The sequence below is a fragment of the Fusarium mangiferae genome (assembly GCF_900044065.1).
Source record: "Fusarium mangiferae strain MRC7560 genome assembly, contig: FMAN_scaffold001, whole genome shotgun sequence".
Taxonomy (NCBI): Eukaryota; Fungi; Ascomycota; class Sordariomycetes; order Hypocreales; family Nectriaceae; genus Fusarium; species Fusarium mangiferae.
The window spans coordinates 4,692,707-4,706,077 of NW_024573921.1; the positions used below are offsets into that span (position 1 = coordinate 4,692,707).

The following is a 13,371-nucleotide window of genomic DNA, read 5'->3' on the forward strand; positions in this document are numbered from 1 at the left end:
ATCTTGAGAGATTCAGAGAGCTTTGACATGTGCATTTTGACTCACCAAATGCTGCTTTGGTAGGTCCAAAACCTTTCTGCAGCAGTGATGATAGTAAGCAGCCTGAAAGGAGTTTGATCCTAATTCTGGAATACTGTGCTTACTGTCAAGAATTTATCTGACATGTTAGGTGCTTTCATTCCAATACTGCACTGGCTAATATGCGCAACAGGTGCATGACTGGGACGTAGGGCATTTTTCTACCTTGCCGTAGTGTTGAGCTGACTGGATGGTGCAGCTAAAAGAATAGCGACGGTATTGAAGAGTTTCCTCGGCCGTGGTCAATATATGCACCGACAAAGTCACTTTTATCACAAGAGGGTCTGTATCTATAAACGAATTATACTAGTAACGCCATGCAGATTTCGATGCCGGCAAAAAGACTGACAAGATATTTATTACTTAAAAGAAGTCTTTTACTAACGAGACTGACTTCGTCTTTGGCATTGATAATCCGCCTAGAATCTGGGAGTCATCCTGCTTGGTGGGACTAATAGAGAGACCTTATTGACAGCGCCAGTGGCTGGCACTATGAGTCCTCTGCAAAAGATAGGCAAAATTTTTATAATGCACATCGAAAAAGACACAAGACGCCTTAAGTCCTGTTTATAACATTTTAATTCCTGTTTACTTATTAAATTAGCCAGAAACTGATTCTTCACTAATGTAGTAGCCTAGCAGCCAGTAACAAAACACTAGTGCTAATCACGCAAGTTATCACGCAAATCCCGCACTCAATAGCACCATGGCCACTTTGCGCCACTTATAACTAATTAGACTTATTATCTGAGGCTTAATATGTATCTATCTAAGATAGCCTCATCTGGCCCTGCCAACACTTCCCCTAAAATCCTATCACCCAGCTTTATCGCATCACGCAATAGATACTTCTCGGATAACACGGCACTTTGGCTTTTCACCTCTCTCTGGCCTGCTGGAAAGAGGGATAATGGCCGCAGAGACTAGAATATATAAAATCAGACTTCCTACTGTATTTGGCTTTATCTTAGACAAGAGACAGCCAGAGTTCGACAAAAGATTCATTGACAATGTCTAGTAAAGAAGGCCTTGCCGAATCCCATCCCGCTGGAGATTTCACGACTCAGCCTGTCAAGCGTTACAGGTGGTACCATCTCTTCGGCAAAGATGTCAGCCACGTACCAGTCGACGAAGGCTACTCAACAGGCTCTGACACAGCTTCCCTACATAGTGAGATTGTGAACAGCCATCAGAATGTCTTTGCTGCTCCGGAAGCGGTGGATATCTACAAAATAGTCGATGGCTTCGAAGGCGCCCACCGCTTCGAGCCTTCTGCGACGTGGGAGTCCCAGGAGGAGGAGAAGCTAGTAAGACGGGTATGTCACTAACGTAACATGGATTACATGAACAGCGATACTAATTCCGATGGTAGCTTGACTGGTTTATCGCACTTCCTGCCTGCATTATGTTCTTTGCTCTCCAGCTGGACCGTGGCAATATCGTCCAAGCTCTTTCGGATGGCATGCTAAGTAAGCTCACGGTCGACAGTCAATTGTATCCCCAACAGCACTAACTCAGTCCAGATGATCTCGGTCTCACGACAAATGACTACAATAATGGCATGACGATATTTTACTGTTCGTTCTTATTCGCAGAGCTCCCGTCACAAGTCATTGGGAAAAAGCTGGGACCAGACGTCTGGATCCCTATCCAGATGGTACTATGGAGTGTCGTGGCAATGTCACAGGCTGCGCTTCAGGGAAAGACCAGCTTCTTTATCTGCCGCTGGTTGCTTGGAATGCTCGAAGGAGGTAATTATAAATCAACACAGGATGTCGCTCTTAGCCTGTATTATCCTCATTTGGCATCATGAGCCGCTGACTTGTATACCTCCAGGCTTCATCCCTGACACCATTCTTTATCTTTCGTACTTTTACAAGAATGTCGAGCTTCCTAGACGCCTAAGTTGGTTCTGGACATCATACCAAGGCACGCAGATTATTGGTGCCTTTTTAGCATACGGTATTCTCCACCTCCGGGGCCATAGTGGGTTACATGAAGGATGGCGATATCTGTTCGTGATTGAGGGCTCATTTACTGCACTGATCGGTATATTGACCTTTTTCTACCTACCGCCATCCCCCACGCAGACTTCTCGAACAGGCTGGAAAGGATTACTTCGACCCAGGTCCGGATGGTTCTCTGAACGCGAAGAGATCATCATGGTTACGCGAGTTCTTCGGGATGATCCTGGCAAGGCTACCATGCATAACCGTCAGGGCTTAACGGGCAGCCTGATCTGGGAAGCTCTCTCTGACTACCATATGTGGCCTATCTATCTCATCGGTCTTTCCTGGGGTATTCCTAATGCGCCTCCCCAAGCATACATCACACTCACATGCAAGGCCCTTGGTTTCGATACTTTCCATACCAACCTTCTTACAATCCCGGCATATACCCTGTTCATTATACAGCTACTGTTCTGGACCTGGGTATCCGAAAGGATCAACCAGCGTGTTCTTCTCGGTGTTATCGGCCAACTATGGTCCTTGCCACTTCTGGTTTCCCTTGTAGTTTTGCCTCCCGTCTTTCCAGGATGGAAATGGGCAAAATGGACTCTGTCTACACTTCTTGTTGGCGCTCCCTACCCTCATGCGATTCTTGTGGCCTTGACGTCCCGCAATGCCGGATCTGTCCGCACCCGTACTGTTGGCTCTTCGCTCTATAACATGAGCGTTCAAATGTCGAGCATTATATCTTCACAGATCTACCGCAAGAACGACGCGCCATACTATTATACTGGAAACAAAGCGCTACTTGGAGTCTTGGGTTATAATATCTTGATCTATATCCTTATCAAGCTCTATTATGTTAGGGAGAATAACAAAAGAGACAAGATCTGGGAAGGCATGACCAGAGAGGAGAGAGTTAATTATCTCAAGACAACAACTGATCAAGGAAACAAAAGGCTGGATTTCAGGTTTGCTTCATGATTGTTGCTTAAAGCTATGGGTCAAGTTATTAAAGAAGCAGTTTATTAGATAAACTGAGAACTTTATCGGTTGTAATTTACTTATGGATTACAAGCGGGTTTGTTCAGAGATCCACAGCAAAAGGATCAATTTAGCTGAGGCCAGTGGGTTTGTTGATAGGCTCATCAGTGGCATGCACAGGGAATTGATTCTCGGTGAATGGTGTCCCGAAGAAGTTGATGTGAACTTGCGGTATGGAAACAAATGAGACAAGGTGTCCTTTGAAACAATGTCTTGTCGCACTTTATGTGATGTTACTTCCTTTAGCCTCCAAGAGGCTGATTTATCGTTGACCGATATATTGGTTGACTGGGCCCTGACTGGAATATTCCATTCTGGGGTAGGTCCTTCTTAAGTCCTGATTAGAAATATGCATTACGTTAGGGTAGGCTGCGGAAGGATCTGGACTTGGATTTATTGGCAAAGGCGAGAGATGAGTTGCAAGTAATGTAACCTGTCTTTATTCCAATAACACTCTACGGTGTTGCAAGAACTTATAATGGTCTGACCAGAGCTATGATACCCTGCTGTACTCTATCAAACTCAAGCGCTGTTGCCATTGTAGGCAATCAGATTAGGACTGCCAGAGAGGGTACCAGTGATCTTTCCGGAGGTTCCAAGGGCCTTAATTCGGCTTGCGACAGAAGCTGGTGTAGTAAGACCCTCGAGAACCTTGAGGTAGAGAGCAAGACCAGCAACATGGGGAGAAGCCATAGATGTACCACTGATAGAGTTAGTAGCGCTGTTGGAGCCAATCCACGCAGAGAGAATTCCTTGCCCGGGAGCAAAGATATCGACACCAGCACCTTTAAATAGTAAGTCAATCATTTCTCAGATCAAGAGGGATAGGGCTAGTCATACCGTAGTTTGTGAATGAAGTAGGTCTCCAGGCAGAGGTGAGAGCAGCAACAGTGATGGCGTTGGCAGCATTGGCAGGGGATTGACTCGATACGGGTAGTGGGTTTCCATCCTCGTCACCGTTTCCGGCAGCGACAACAGAGAGCACACCTGAGTTATAAGCAGCGTCAATAGCAGTTACCCAAGCTTGAGATGCGTCGCCACCTAGATCAGTTGTTAGTGGAAGTGCTTCCTGAAACAGCAGGATTCGTCATACCCAGAGAAAGATTAATAACGGCCTTGCCGGCGCGGCCCTTGGAAGTGATATCGTTGACAGCCCAGTTGAAACCAGCGAGAACACCAGAATCAGTTCCCTCTGCTCCCTGGAAGACCTTGACGGAAACAATATTCGCCTATCGACGTTAGCATGGACTTATCGGATACAGCTATACGTACTAACCTTCTTAGCAACACCATAGGTTGAGCCTGCAATAGTGCCAGCAACATGAGTCCCGTGTCCAAGAGTATCAGTGTTAGCTCCCGAAAAGATGCTATATCCGGCAACAGCGCGGCCGCCGAACTGCGAGTGAGAGATTAAAACACCACTGTCGACGACATAGGCATAAGAGCCCTCGCCAGCAGAAGTATCGTAGATGTAGCTAGTTGAACCAGAAGTGCGGTGCGAGATCGTTCCAAGACCCCAAGGAGCTCCTGACTGGGTGGTCAGGGCCCTATCAGACAACTCGCTGGATTCTTCGAAGCTGAGCTTGACAACCTTGTCAGGTTCGACGAAAGCAACCTTGTCTCTTGTAAGCAGCAGTCTGAGGTTGGATCGTTAAAGATTACCTCAGGACTGGCCTCAATTTCCTTGATAGTGTCCTCATCGAACTGTCCAGCGTAGGCATTCCAGTTTTTGATGTTGAAGGTATGCTCGATACCAGCAGTGTCGCGCTTAGAAAGGCTGCGGCGATGAACATCACCAACCCACTGAAGGTGAGACTCGACTTTGGCAGAGGAAGCAGAAGATTTGAGGGTGATGATGTATTTCCCGGGAATCACGTCTGAGCCCTTGGTGGGTGCGGTGGGGGCAGCAAGAGCAGCAGGCAGAAGAGCTCCCAGGTAGAGAGCGAGACGAATGAGGCTAGCCATCGTTTACAAAGAGAAAGATGATTGGGAAAGTGGTGATGGAGTTGATATTGAGAAGAGATATTCTATGGCCTCTGGCTGCGATTTATAGTCATATCAAGACCATCATACAACGGTTTCTAGGTGCCGTTCCCATTTCTTGGCAGACTGACTTATTGGCGGGATATATCACGCAATAGGTGCCGGACTGGGCTTTGGCTATCAGACTTGGCACAGCTTCCTAAACGGTCTATTGGCCGATGCACCCTAGAACGGAAGGTCGCACTTTTTGAGAGATCAACAGAGGAACTATTGTTAAAAGACCACGGAGAACAAACATGGCGTCAAGTAACGCATCACCTTTCGCAATTATAGTCTCGGAGCGTATTGTCCTTGACCTGATCGACAGGCAACTATTTGATCATTTACCCGCCGAGAAGTTGAGAAACAACTAAGGTGGGGCTTACACATCGGACTGTAACTAAAATAGACAGTAATGTTACAGGGGTATAAAGTAACAAGTAAGCTTATCAGTAAACAAGTAAGCTTATCAGGATTAACTATACCTAATAACCTATTCCTAAACTGACTATGCCTGATCCTGCAGTGCAAGGCTCTGCCTGGGGGCTGGCCTGCGTCCGTTGTATTGCCTTCATTCTCAATTGTCATGGCCAGCCCACCACAAACTAACAAACAAATGACCACTCCGATCCTGACGGCATCTTAATTGTATGTGTGCGTGTGCGTGTTCTTAGTTTTGGTGCTCCTGGACGGCGTCTCTCTGGTTTTAGTAATATACTTAGGACGACGTGGGGATTGTAGTAATTGGCTGTGGCGGAATGTCAGCTTCCGCATTGCAGTGTCGGCATGGAGCGGAAAGGGAATGATCCACTACAGGATACGCCACCGAACAGACCCCATGTCTCGGATTAACAAGATCTCGCTACTGTCAAGGTGGCCGGCATATCCCCACGGCATACTCGTGATAGCCAGCGGTCTGATACATCAATCCATGCGCCGGATATAGGAGACCTGAGATACGCCATAACTTCGGCTTTTCACACGTTCGCATCGTGATCTTTACATGCTCCACTTGGTTGCTTGTCGACCGATCGATATGAGTGATCCTGTCGCTTTCAAGCCTGTCGATGAACTGCTCGACCAACTCGTTGCATAAGAAAATAGGCGTCCTAGAGCCATTGTGGATGCTCTTAACCGTTAAAGTATAATCCCCGCTACTCCGAGCTATATACACGCACATGAATTTTGGTACTTTCTGATAGGTCGTACAGGTAATACTTTATACAAAAGATATGCTAGCAAACTTCTTTACAGCCTAACATACTACCTGTACTAGCTAAGTCGATCTTTTGGCTTGCATTAAGCACTAAACTGTTAACTACTATAACCGTAATGCAATATATAGAATGCAGACTGCTAAAGTTAGACAACTCTATAGAATCTATATTGCCTGGGTAATTAAGTCTATAGATCTTATAGGCTATATTTAGGATAAAATAAGCCTATTTTAAAGCCTATAATATATAATATTACTTCAAGGCCTATAGTTAATTATAAGTTTATTATAAATTATATAAAAAATATTAACTTTTATTTTTAAATTTTTTTTAAAATTATATATTAGCCTTAAAAGATATTTAAATATCTTAAAAGTTTATTATAATTTAAATATTTATTACCTTTTAGGCAGGAAAACTTTATTAAATTAATATAATATAACCCTTATAGCTATATTATATATATATATTATAATAACTCTTAATTATTTAATAGTTAAATTCTTTAACTATAAATACATTAAGTTATATTTAAGTTTATTATTAATAGATTATATAGGCTGTAATATTTAGTAATTATTAAAGTATTATTTATCTTTATAATAAATTTAATATATATTAAGCTTAATTAATATAAAGAAGTTCTATTAATAATTAATAAACTAAAATTTATAAAAGTCTAAATAGAGATAATCTATTAAACAGAAGCTCCTTAACGTCGTGCGACTTGGACCCAACTCGCCGATCGAAGCATCAAACAACAAGGGCGAGCCCTTCAATTTGATCCAGTTGAAGATGGGTCAGTCAATCCCACTGATACTCGCCCAGACAGCGAATCGTGCGATGTTATACCCAGAAGGTACGGCAAGTTTCACAGTTCGGTATGTTTCACCAGACCTAGTGCCAGACCAGATGGCTTCTCGCTCCTAGCGAGCATGGAATGAAGTTGAGGAATACAAGTTCCAAAGTCCGATATAAATCTGGCTTATTCAAATCAAAAGAAAAGAAATTAAGAGCAGAAGGAAAAGAGAGTAGAGCGGTTCCGGAAGAAACTGAGATCCGAAGTTATTCCCAAGCACGCCATTCATTCTATGTCAGTTTCATTCCCTCTGGGAATGAAACTTGTGTGCGCGAAAAAGACTAAGTGTCTACGAACAATTTGCTGTGGGGCTATGTAGTCGCGACGGGTCGTCCTGGTTAGCATGATATCTCTTGTCTACTAGACGTGCCCTGGTGTGGTGGCCTGGCCGCGAAACTACTTTGAATCATGATGTCCAAACTGTACTTGCCCTTGTGACCGACGGAATCTTAGCACTTAGCAACTTAGCAGCGGCTGATTGCGATCAAGCACCGGGCATCGCATGGCTTCTTTGTATTGTTCGTTCTGAACTTCCATAGGATGACCCGTATTGGCAAACTTACCAGCCGTACTGTGCAGCAGGAGCGGCATCGTGTAACGGGCATATGGGGACGGTACGGCAAGTGAGATTACAAATGAACGTAGCCGCAACCGGTCTTGCGTCGATCAAAAGCCGGATTCGGCAGTGTTTTGAGCTAGAACTCTTACGAACAGGTGGGAAAGTGGCCTTGACATTCTCCGCCACCATCCAATAGCCTTCGTCTGCTACAAGATTCCCTGCATGGATTTCGTTCGTCCCTAGACATCTCCTTGTTTCAGAGAACTCCAATCAAGAACCACACCCAAGACGTCGTCGTTCCTAACTAAAGATGTGTAAATCTCCTCCGCATCCTGCGGCGATCGTCGATGAGTCAACAGCGCCATGACCTGCATCTTCTTACTCCTGATGTAGTGGAAAAACAGGGAATTCATGTTCTCCGCCGTCCATATGTTGAAAGGGCTCTCTTCTCGAGGGTACAGTAGTCCATGCACGCCCAATATTGCGATGGAATCCCCAACAATCCTTGGACCGATGTTTTGCTGAGAAGGCGTTGCGCTATCTCCAAGCAAGACCACCCTGCCAAGCTTCCTTACAAGTCGTGTAGCACCTGCCAGAACGGAAGGAAAACCAGTTACGTCAAAGGCGACGTCTGTCATCCTCCCACCCGTGATCGACTTGACCTCAGCGATCGCCTCCTCCACTGGCAAGCAAATGGTGTGTGTTGCTCCGTGGCTCTTTGCTAAATCCAGTCGTGTTCGCGAGAGGTCAATAGCAATGATCTGCCTTGCGCCGCTCAATGCCAAATACTGCGTGACCAGTTGACCCAGGATGCCCAGTCCCACCACGCAAACGCTCTCCCCCATGACCAATTGGGCTCGCCTCACCCCCAACTGTGTGGTCCTAGCGAGTGTAGTCCAGACAGCTTCGTCATCTGTGATGTCGTCGGGGACAGCGAATAAGTCATCTTGACTCATAAGAAAGTGCTGTGCATGGGTGGCCAGCGACGTGACACGGTCACCTTGTTTGAATTTTGACACACCCGGTCCAACCTTGGCCACGACAGCAACCATGCTGTATCCCGGCGCAAATGGATATTGAATGTATTCTTCCCAATATGTGCCTTTCTCGTATACTCCCTTCAGGCAAGTGGATTCCGTGCCTATGCTGACTAAGGAGGCGATCGCTGTGCAAAGCACTTGGTCGTCCTGGGGGTCGGGGACATCTTCAAGGGCTAGTTGCACCTGACCCTGTTTGGGAAAAATAATATTGGATGACTTCATGGTGCGGTGATAAGGAGGATAAACAGTGTTGGTATGACTGTTGAGCGCGATAGCGAAATGCCAGTTGAACTGGTACTGACTTCAGACTGAATGTGTCGAAAACCGAATTGGGGTTGTCTTTTCATGTTATGCGGTTGCAAGGATCATGGCCACTGATGCACTGAAGTGCGTCCCGTGACCCTTAGGCCCGATCGCAAACCATCAGATGTAACGTCGGACGATATGTGGCATTTATTCGCTAACGACACGAAACTTTCCGGATCCGAGCTAAAAGCTGGGTTGACCAAGAAGCTCAATCTACAATGAACTGACGCGCGTCGAGCGTGAATTCTGAATAGGATCTTAAGCTGCGGGGCTTCCTTGAAGCATGCCTCAGATTGGATGCACAAAATGGAGGGGGCCGTATTCAGACACTGTGTAGGTTGTCATTGCTTGGTGACCCAATCAGTACCCTCCGTGTCATTTTGTTAGCGTTATAGAAACTTTTGGTAGATAAGGCTATGAAGTAGCTGCTTTCAATTATTGAGGCCTTCCTCTGACCTCACCAATATTGTTCGTTACGTTACTAGTAGCGCGCATATGTCCAGGTTTGTGCCTCGACTACCAAAGATCCATGGTCTTCAACCAGTGCAACGTTTCCCGGCTTCGTCCACACCGCCCGATACGTCGTTGCTGAGAATGACGATACTCACGATTAGTTTACTCTATTGCACAGACTTGTCTGTCCCATAAGTCGGATACACATTCCTGTTCACGAAGTAAGCAATCTCTATTTTAGCACATCACAGTGTCTTCTTCCTTGAAAGACTCGTTGATCATTGGCTATTACTCATCAATCACTATGGCGTCGACGACCCCGAAACCCCTCACAGTGCTTGTCATCGGCGTTGGCCAGATGGGCAGCAGTCATCTTCTGGCATACCATCAGAGCCCACACTTTCACGTTGTTGGCGTATTGACACGCAATGTTCCCGAATTACCTGTTGAACTGAAAGAATACAAAAGCCTCCACTTTATAGATCTCGAGTCGGCGCTTGCACTAAAGCCCGACATTGTGGCCATCAACACCCATACCGATAGCCATGCACACTATGCGATGGCGGCTATGGAGGCGGGAGCGCATGTATTTGTGGAGAAACCTCTTGCGTCAACCCTTGCAGAGGCGCAGCGAGTGGTGGATGCCGCGAAGCGGGTACACAAGAAGCTTGTGGTTGGCTACATCTTGAGACATCACCCAAGTTGGGCCGAGTTTATCAAGCAAGCCCGCCTCCTCGGTCCGCCCTACGTCATCCGTATTAGTCTGAACCAGAAGTCCCGCGGCAAACTCTGGGACATTCATCAGCGAGTCCTAAAAGATAACAGTCCAATCGTTGACTCAGGAGTTCATTATGTAGATGTGATGCTTCAGATTACGAAGAGCCGACCGGTCCAGGTCCGAGGTATGGGTGTGCGTCTGGCCCATGATCTTGGACAAGACGAAGTCAACTATGGGCATCTACAGATCACTTTTGCTGATGGTTCCGTTGGTTGGTACGAAGCTAGCCTAGGTCCCATGATATCAAAAATTGGATGCACCATTAGGGATGTCATGGGGCCCAAGGGCTCGGTATCTATGATTCAGGACGACCAGCCTGGCTCTGCAGCAATGGAGAAAGTGACTAGATCAGCCAGCATCCGGGTGGCAAGTGTTGACGGAGGTGAGAAAGATCTCTCCATGTTAAATGAGCCAAGTTTCGCCGAGCTTTGTGCCCGACAGCAAGCGTTTTTGCTGAACGCTATCCGGGGCGACTGGGATCTTTCTCAACATATGGACGATGCCGTACAATCCCTTGCTGTTGCCATTGCGGCAGAGACATCGAGAAAAGAAAACAATGCTGTAGATCTATGAAAGCGAGATCTCGGACGACTCGTGGGAAGACCATATCTGCTGCCGAGGAACGTTATCGATTCTGGGATGATCCCCAACACCTTGATGACAGAAGGAAACTGAAAGGCTTAGGTCCAAAAGGTAGTAAGGGTTCTCGAGCGTAAATAAGTAGTAGTGAAATCAATGAAGCACATTGTCTTCAGTTAGTATCATATCGTAACGCATGTCGACCATATCGAGAAGACATCACCCAATGCCTCTGAAGGCTATGGCCACCAGCTTGTCACATCATATGGCACAGCACTAGAAGATACGGGCTCCACAGCTTCCTCAACAGAAAATTGAATTGCTAAGCCGATTTCTATAACGTTCCTTATCTTAACAAGGGCCAAAGAGGAAAGACATTCGACAATTATAAAATCCAGAAAGCCTACGTAAATACCATTCCCCATAGACAAATGGATAGAACTGGCATTCTGGATCAAAGGCACTAGACTACCAATAACAGCGCCTATGTTAAAAATGGCCCAGAAGATGGCAACATGATGGCCTTTCTGATCTTTACCAACATAGATCATCATCATACTGCCTTCAGCCATCCACAAAAAACCGATATCAGTACCCAAAAGCGCGTCAGCCACAATAACAAAAGTTCCGTTTTGGTTAATATTATAGGACAGGAAGGCACCAACGTAGAGCAGGCAACTGTTAAATCATCAGAACTCGACTTCACATATCTTTTTATCTAATAATAAATCCATTCATACCCCCACCTTCTCAGTAATACGGTGCACTGTTCGCCAATTAAGCTGCAGATAATGCCGCCAAAAAAGGCCATAGAGGCAAAGGTAGAGTAAATTGCGATGCTCGCCTTGTTTATAATATTGGCGTCAAGTCGGCCGTCGCCACTAAGTCCAGACAAAGCATTATACATTCCGGAGCAACTGCTTGTTAAGTGACTCAAAATTAGCAACGACATCTGCGTATTAGAAATAGAAAGCGGCAAGGCAAGGTCTTACAAAAAGATATAATTAACACTAGGATAACTTAAGTGGTTAGGGTGGCATAGTATCTAAAGTTCAAGCCAAATAGTAAAATGCCCTAATATATCCATCCCTTTAGGAGCAGGCGCTAATTGGCTATAGCCAGATTAATACTTCCAGACTTATAAGTGGCCATTTTGGATCCAGGGGCATATAAAAACTGAGATTTCCTGTGCAAAGGCAGTTAAGGTAGCAAAACTTTCTCAGACAGGGTCAGACAGTTATTGTATAGAAATTTGAAGTTTAATCTATAATTCTATTTCTTCTGATCTATTACATTATAAAGAGTGCTAAGCAGACGCTCCACTAACTAATCAACGTGGCGTTTATGTCCAACTCAGCGATAAGACACAATTAAACTAATTATCGAAATAATGTAACATTGATCCACTTTTCACAATACGTAACTACTGGTCCGGTGAACCCAACGCCCTAAGCTTACGGCTCCAACTAACTGGCTCCCTGGCTTGCTTTAACGTGGCATGTAACGTTACGGTTCCAAGCCACCCTTGAAAGGTGCGGTTATGGCCCCTTAGATTAGTCTCCTTTGCCCTGACCTAATTGAGAGTGAGAATGGGCGAGCCAGTGGCGAAGTGCAGAGCGACTTTATGACAGCCGCCTTTCAAACCCCCAATTCTCTAAAATAGCATTAAATCAGGACAGACATAATGTTACAGTGTCTATATAACTCTTAATACTATTAAACCCTGTGTTGTAAACCTAGTAGTGTAGTTTTACCTTACTTCCTATTATTACTTTATATAGTGCTAAGTGTTTTTTAGTATTAGCTATATACCTAACTGTATTATAAAGTTAATTAAGTAATAGTATTATATAAGGCAATAAGAGATATATAAAGACTATAAGTTTTATAAGGTGCTTTTATATTTTTAATAAAAGAAATAAAAATTTAAAAATATAGCTTTATAAATAATTTAAAGTTATTATTATATTAAATATTATTATAATATTAAAGAGTATTATTAATTAATTATTAATTACTTAATAATATTTTTTAAGTAGTATTTATAAAAATTATTAAGTAAAAATATATTATAACTTTAATAATTATATTATATATAAAATAAAGGCTTTATAAATTTTACTTAATAATTAAATATTAATATAATTATAATGCACTTTATTATAAATTAATTAATATTAAAATAATTAATATTAAATTAATAATACTTTTATAATAATTAAGTTTTTAAAAAGGTAATTTAATTTATATTAAGTTTATATTTATAAAATATATAAAGTATTAATATAAAATATATTAATAAGTATTATATCTTTTATAATAATTTAATAATAATCTTTAATAATAGTCTTTAATAATATTTATTAACTATTTTTATTAAAACTAAAAATATATTAATAAAAATAAAAATAAAAGATTATTAAAATATTATATATAAAAATTATTAAACTTTTTAAAATTAAAAAAGAAATAATTATTATAAAAATA

At 43.5% G+C, this 13,371-nt stretch overlaps 4 protein-coding genes across 4 annotated transcripts; 2 read left to right on the forward strand and 2 right to left on the reverse strand.

The window, feature by feature from the left end:
- Window positions 1-1,088: 1,088 nt before the first annotated feature.
- Window positions 1,089-3,011, forward strand: FMAN_02058 (uncharacterized protein; the record flags this gene model as incomplete). Its single annotated transcript, XM_041826056.1, has 4 exons — window positions 1,089-1,394; window positions 1,451-1,547; window positions 1,602-1,829; window positions 1,915-3,011. The coding sequence occupies 4 exons, from the start codon at window positions 1,089-1,091 to the stop codon at window positions 3,009-3,011; spliced, it is 1,728 nt and encodes a 575-aa protein (XP_041677416.1).
- A 582-nt stretch (window positions 3,012-3,593) lies between these two features.
- FMAN_02059 (uncharacterized protein) lies at window positions 3,594-5,036 on the reverse strand (the record flags this gene model as incomplete). The annotated part of the gene is made up of 5 exons (XM_041826067.1): window positions 3,594-3,856; window positions 3,912-4,112; window positions 4,165-4,300; window positions 4,348-4,686; window positions 4,734-5,036. 5 exons carry the CDS (start codon window positions 5,034-5,036, stop codon window positions 3,594-3,596), a joined length of 1,242 nt encoding a protein of 413 aa, XP_041677417.1.
- A 2,931-nt stretch (window positions 5,037-7,967) lies between these two features.
- Window positions 7,968-8,990, reverse strand: FMAN_02060 (uncharacterized protein; the record flags this gene model as incomplete). The annotated part of the gene is made up of 1 exon (XM_041826078.1): window positions 7,968-8,990. One exon carries the CDS (start codon window positions 8,988-8,990, stop codon window positions 7,968-7,970), a length of 1,023 nt encoding a protein of 340 aa, XP_041677418.1.
- An 841-nt stretch (window positions 8,991-9,831) lies between these two features.
- FMAN_02061 (uncharacterized protein) lies at window positions 9,832-10,878 on the forward strand (the record flags this gene model as incomplete). The annotated part of the gene is made up of 1 exon (XM_041826089.1): window positions 9,832-10,878. The coding sequence occupies one exon, from the start codon at window positions 9,832-9,834 to the stop codon at window positions 10,876-10,878; it is 1,047 nt and encodes a 348-aa protein (XP_041677419.1).
- Between the last annotated feature and the right edge of the window lie 2,493 nt (window positions 10,879-13,371).